Consider the following 6546-nt stretch of genomic DNA (forward strand, 5'->3'; position numbering starts at 1 on the left):
GGCCGGGCACCGCAGCATCCCCGCTCCTCCCGGCCGGCAGCACTAAGGCACCGCCACCAGCAGGTGGCAGGCGAACACCGAAAAGCCAGCTTTCCCCTCAAATTTTAAAGCCGGGAATCTTTCGAGCAGTTGCCTGTTGCGCTTTGGGAATTTCTGCAAATAATGAAGGCTTTCTGATTGGGAACAGGTTATATTTCCGTGGCTTATCTATGGATTCTTTGTTTCCTCCAATTTCATTTGGTAGAACGAACTCCTAACAGTGAACTCCGACTTGTGCAAGCTGTTGGACCGGGACCCACTGAATCCCTGAAACCCCGCAGTTAGAACGGTTTAAAGGCTGGATTTTCAAAGGGATGTTTTAAGGCACCCACACCACTTGGGTGCCTAATTTCCATCCCCTTCAACGGAAATTAGAAGATGCAGGAGAGCACTGGATGCCAACTGAATTTTCTCAAATGACTACTAACAAGACGACAGAAACAATGGTTGGAAGGCATTCTAATGTTTGGTTTTCAAATATTCTTTAGCAGAAGCTCAAGCCTGATTTTATTATGTAGACTATAACACTTTAAAAGCATAGGTAAAACTTTGGGAGTCTTTAAAGACACAGAACTACGCTACTCCTGTAGGCATGGAATAAGTTAAGAAGCTTTTTGGGAACTTTCAATAAAAATCACGCGGACATAAAACTCTAAAATTGACAACAACCTGTTTTGTTGAATCCTGAAACAAAACAGTACCATTAGTACTTACGAAGTGATTTTACGTGTAATTAAGATTCAGCATTCCTAGACATCAAACGCTCCCATTTACAAATCTGTGTCGAAGTAATGACAAACCTTATTTTCCACACTTCTTGTAATACGCCTTAACTACAAACCGCACACAAATGGTGACAAGTGGAGCTCAATTTAAAAATGTCAAGTGAGACAGCAGCGAAAGCACAGCTGTGAGTCTATCAGATCAAAAGCAGCTGGTTCTTAATTAAACAGACAAAAAGATTAGATTTCCAGGGAACCTGTAGTTAATTGGTTAACCAGTAAGTGATTAATCTAGGATAACTAAATTAGTCGGATTTAGATGAAATCCAAACAAGTGTTCACAGTAGATGTAAAATGCATTCCATAACCTAAGTGACAGTAACAGACTATTAACGTTGCGCGGTTGAGCATGCATAAGTGAGCGGTGCCAACATGAACGCTGCATGAGATACTTCAGCGTATTCCTCAGAGAGGATTTCGTTTATACACATATCTATCTGTGTAAATAAAGCACCACATTCTGCAATCCTTAGAATTTTAAGCCGCATTTATAAACATTTAATACAGCAATTTGTTAACTTATCTAAGTCTTATTATCAGTAACAGGCATTCTAGCAAATTTGAAAACTCGAAATTACTTTAAAAGATGCTCAAGAGGCTTGATTTGCTTTATAAATAAAACCAATGTTTACCAGTATTCAGATTGTTCTCTAACTTTTTATACCAAGCACACGTTAATTATTGCTTCTAGCAATTCAGTATAAAATAACGTGAATTCTTTTGAAACAAGAGGCTTCTCTACAGCATAAATGCTTTAGCACTAAGAGTTTGGAAAGCTCAGGGAGTAATAACCAGAATTATTAAACTATTACTATCCTGTCACTTGCTCTCAGATAAAAAACTCTGGGGAAAAATCCTCAAATTATGAAGAAAGCTTTTGGCCCTGTAAATGACGAATTTCAAGAAGATTTTGTTCTTTTTAAACACTAGAGAAAACCCTCACTGGATGTCTTCCATGCAGAAAGCAATTTTATACCATTTCATGTTTATACCATTTCATTCAGCAGATAATTTAAATTCAGGAAGATTGGTAGACTAACATTAAACTAATCAGATTTGAGTGTACTGATACTTGGTCTGCAGAGAAATTTTGAAAAGGCCAGATTAAACAATGGAATATACAAAGGATATGGAAGAAAAACATAATCAGACAGAATTGGTCAAACTGGTCTGCTGTAGAGATACTCAGACTAAGGCCAATCACAGCTGAAGAATTAGGCAAGTTCCTACAACCTGAAGCTCCTGCTGTCCAATCTGGCAGTGATTCAATTCTACCACTGCACCCACCTCAGCAGCATTACTCTCTGCTCGTTTAGTTAGACTGGCTACAACCACAAGCTCTTCTCAAAACTACAGAGATCCAAAAAAGCAGACACTTGAAAGAACAGCAATGGCTTTTGACCATTCCTCCAGTTCCATGCATCAGGGAACGACAACTCAAATTTTGTTCCCTATGCCGCTACACAGATGGTCAAAATTGATCCTGGCCTTGGAGCAAGCCAATCTGAACACAAAATACACTTCTAACTCTCAGAAAGCTTCCACAAACGAGGGAATTAGCTCTGAAAAGAAAGGTTTTTTACAGAGGCTGATGCAGCAAAATAAAAAATTACAGTGACACTGTACCTCTGTCCCTGATCCAGATCCCGGCGAATCTACTTTCCTTTTCTTCCTGGGACCGATCGCAGCTAATGCAGTCAAGTTGGCATCCCTCTGTCTCATCTGTGCTAGCTCTTGTTGCTGCATCTGCATTTGCCAGAACAAGTACAGTTAGTTATTTCTCTTTCCATTTCCAAACTAAAAGTTCGCGTTAAGGTGAACACTTACCTCCTTGGCCTTCTGTTTCAACCTAAGCTGTTCAGGATCTTCTTGTCGAGATCGAGACTATGTTGATAAAAGATGAGCACGGAATGATTGGAAGAAAAAGAAATAAAAACTATTTCAGTTACAAAAGCAGTTAAAGATTGTAAGTTTTACATCACATACGAAAGTTTCAGAAAAACTGCAGCTGGAAGTGGAGAATACCTACCACCCCCAGAGAAGACTAGGTGTGAAAATCTTTTTTACAAATTAAAAGCAGTTTTCCGTTTCTTAGTTTTAGGGATCTGTTTTTGAACAAGCATCCCCTTTTTCAGCTTTGCTACAAACAGCAAAGGAATAGCTAAGCATTTATGCCTTAAAACCGTTACAAGACACAAATTACACAGTTCCATGAATTGAAATACACACACCTGGCATGTAAGAAAAGGAATCAGACCTGTATTTTGGGAAAATACCCCCCTTTGCTGTGTAACTATGCACTTACTAAGAACACATCTTTCTACCACACCTACAAGTCAGACTCCGTTTGAACAAACCGCAGCCAACAAACCACTTATATTAGCAATTGTCCATTTCGCTCTGGCACCCACAATTCCTTGTACATATCACACTTTAAGAAGTGACAGAACACATCACTTCAGCAAACTTTACTTGCTAATACTATTAACACACATTTGCCCATTCATTTTTTTGCTACATGTATCCATTCTCTTAGTTCCCTGTTTTTTTCCCCGAAGAAGTTAACAAATAGAAAACAGGAAGAACTTCAGGACAGTCTTTCACAGAAGGCAAGGCTAACTATATTCAAACAAATCCTGACTGTTGTTCATCCCATACATTCTTCGGACCAGCAACACAAGGAATTATTTTAATTCAGTGCTCAAGTACCCTTAAAATGTCAAGCTTTTCCTAATGACTGACCTATGTCTTCCCTGCTGCACTTTAGGCACGGCAAGAATTACATGAATATGCAGAATACAGTCATGAACACTTATGGTTCACCCCAGATTTTTCTCTTCTGAAGTAAATGGATTTACTCTCCAATCATACTTCACAGGTCACATTTTCTAGACCTTTGAATTGCTTGCCTTCTGAAGTCTACTTGGTGTAGGGCCTGAAAACTGGCTGGAGTATTGCTCCAGCTCAGGTCTAACAGGAACCAACTGAAATGAAGGTGTTAGTTCACAACTTATGTGCGAACACTGCACTCCAAAAATTGGATTTTGACATTATCAACTCATACTGGATCACAAACCCAACAGAAACCTTGGGTGGTTTTATTAATTATTTCTAGAGTGCTCCTGCCTTGCTAGTCATATTCATCCTATGTTCAGGTCACTGACTAAAACCTAAAAGTTTAATGCTTACATTTGTGCTTATATCAACTGTTTCCTACTTATTGTACTCCTCCAACTTGTAAAAATGTTTCTGAATTCTATTTCTAGTCTCCAAAACACCCGTAACATCTTTATTCCATTTAATAGTACTGCCAAGCTATAAAATCCATCCTTTTCACAATGCAAAGTGCAAAAACTAAATTTTAAGACATACTTTAATTTGGGAACATGCAATGAGACTGGCAAAGAAGCTGTCTCACATGCTTTACCATGAAAAGCAGAACCGAGCTCTAGCTAAAGAACATATTCATCAAGCTCCATCTTTGAAGATTAGTCTTCCCCTTCATTGCAAGTGCTTTAGAATGAAATGAAACTCCGCACTTTTGACGTCAAAAATGACACTTTGCAAACGTGTGAAATCCAAGCACTTGCCTTTGCTGCACGCATTAAAATTTCCCTTTCTTGTTCATCTTTACGCTGCTTTTCTATTTGATCAAGTTGTTCAAAGAACTTGAGCTGTGCCCGAACGTCACTTGCTTGTTCGTATCTTTCATCATCCTGAAAACATAGCAAATATGTTTCTCATTACATTCCTTAAAAACAAAGCTGTTAACTTGTTCTGTACTGCAGAAGAACATACACATTTAAAGCTCAAATGTTCACTTTGTCCTTTTCAAACAAATAGCAAGTGTGTATTTACACCAGTCAAACGAGCTAGAGTTCTTAAAAGCATTTTGTTCTATTCCATGAATCATCAGATTTTGACTTCTGAACTAGTACCATCACAGCTTTAACCTCACAAACAAATTTCACAGAGGTCTGTGTGTTTTTTTTAAATGCTGCTTAGGCATTTGCATCTATTAAGAACACACATCTGTCAGTCAGACAGCAGTCTCTTGAGAATTCAAAGCAGTGCTTGTAGCTGCCTATCTGATTGTACAATCACTCACACTCTGAACATCTGACATAATAAAGGGGAGGGTACAGTTTCTCAGCATTTGTTTCAAAAACATTCTGTATATGCAAGCTGAAGAGTTCTAGTCATCGTGTGTACTAACATCTTCATATCAGAGAATAAACCACCGACCTTCACAGAATGCAGAGCACCTCAAGTCACACACTGCAGCCAGGACAGCCTGCTGAATTGCTGCAATTTTGCCTTTTTATTTGTGCAATTAAGTACAGTTACCTTGTAAGAAATATTCTTCTGTTGAGCAGTCTCCGATAATTTTTCCACGAGGTTTTGTAGTCTTTGTTGTGTAGCATGTGATACGTAGCTAACTACATCAGGATGGATTTCTGTTATTCCGTGTTTTTTACCTACGATCAGGACAGAAGTCAGTTGTAAAACAGGATTTTACAATACAGTTCCACATCTCAGCCATGGAAATTTAAATGCCATTTGCAGAATAAGGCTTTCAGGTATTTCTCAGGCACACATTAAACAGGAAATTGCGAAGATAAAAATTTACATTAGCTTAACAAAATGTACAATCTTTCAATAAGTGCTGTATACTACAGTATAACAAATAACTGAAGAATCTTTTTGGTTCTACCATCAATTCTGAACTAGTAAGTAAAAATGGTAAAAGTGTTTCTAGATTTATTTTTAAAAAACAAACATCATTGTTTTTGTAACACGTTCTCAGTTTATACAGTCAGAATTTCAACCAGGTCCAGGAATTCTGATGTTAAACTGGCATCGTTTCAGAAGGCAACTCCGTAGGTTTGCCATCCCTTATCCCTGTTCTACTTTCATAAGCTGAACAACGGCCCACAAGCATCAGCCTTTACAAAAGGTAACTCCAGCAACTTTAAACTAGTCAAACCAATTCCTAGGGAAAATGCCTTCAATTAAATCCAAGGCTAGTGAAGTTTGTTGGAAGTTCAAGAAAAATCAGCATACCTATTTCTAATATCCTTCTTTGTAAAGGTGCTGGGAAAAGGAAGGTTTCATCTTTACAGGACCTCGTTAACGTGCCCACTAGCTCAGAGTTTGTTGCCAATATCCGAGCACTTTCTTCTGACAGGTTGACTCCAGCCATTGATGCAACATCATTAATGTCGTCGTCATCCCTTAAGAAAGGAGAACTCATTATAACCGTAACATTTAGTGCCCATCTGCACACACTGCTACAATACCACGGCAAACCTGAATACTTAATTTCATTTTTGCATTTTATTTGCTTTTATTGTATGATAAAACAAAACTAACATGAGTGGATTCCTAAGAGCACAAAAATTATTTTCACCGTTTTGTACTTCCCATTTTCTCAAGATCCTTTCTTACATAATGTAGCAACACCTTGAGAAACAAGAGACCAGACACATCACTAGCACAAAACAGTAATAAACTGCACACCCCACTAAAGACAGGCTGTACTTCCAAATAACCTGAGCAGAGCTGGAAGGAGTGAAGGAATGAACTCTCTTTGCCCAGGAATGAGGCCTTGACCAACCTGGTCTAGTGGAAGGTGTCCCTGCCCATGGCAGAGGGGTTGGAACTAGATGGTCTTTAAGGTCCCTTCCAACCCAAACCATTCTATGATTCTATGATTTACTTGCCC

At 38.6% G+C, this 6546-nt stretch overlaps 1 protein-coding gene across 1 annotated transcript in view; it reads right to left on the reverse strand.

Moving 5' to 3' along the window:
* Positions 1–42: 42 nt before the first annotated feature.
* The window catches only part of TAF4 (TAF4 RNA polymerase II, TATA box binding protein (TBP)-associated factor, 135kDa), a 14868-nt gene continuing 8364 nt past the window's right edge, over positions 43–6546 (reverse strand). The window contains exons 9-14 of the mRNA XM_010147466.1: positions 5886–6055; positions 5169–5299; positions 4412–4537; positions 2649–2705; positions 2448–2567; positions 43–153 (exon numbers count right to left, since the gene is read on the reverse strand). Of these exons, the coding sequence (XP_010145768.1) occupies positions 43–153; positions 2448–2567; positions 2649–2705; positions 4412–4537; positions 5169–5299; positions 5886–6055 (715 nt within the window). The remainder of the gene's footprint in view (positions 154–2447; positions 2568–2648; positions 2706–4411; positions 4538–5168; positions 5300–5885; positions 6056–6546) is intronic.

Source organism: Eurypyga helias, unplaced genomic scaffold, assembly GCF_000690775.1.
Source record: "Eurypyga helias isolate BGI_N326 unplaced genomic scaffold, ASM69077v1 scaffold47322, whole genome shotgun sequence".
Lineage (NCBI taxonomy): Eukaryota > Metazoa > Chordata > Aves > Eurypygiformes > Eurypygidae > Eurypyga > Eurypyga helias.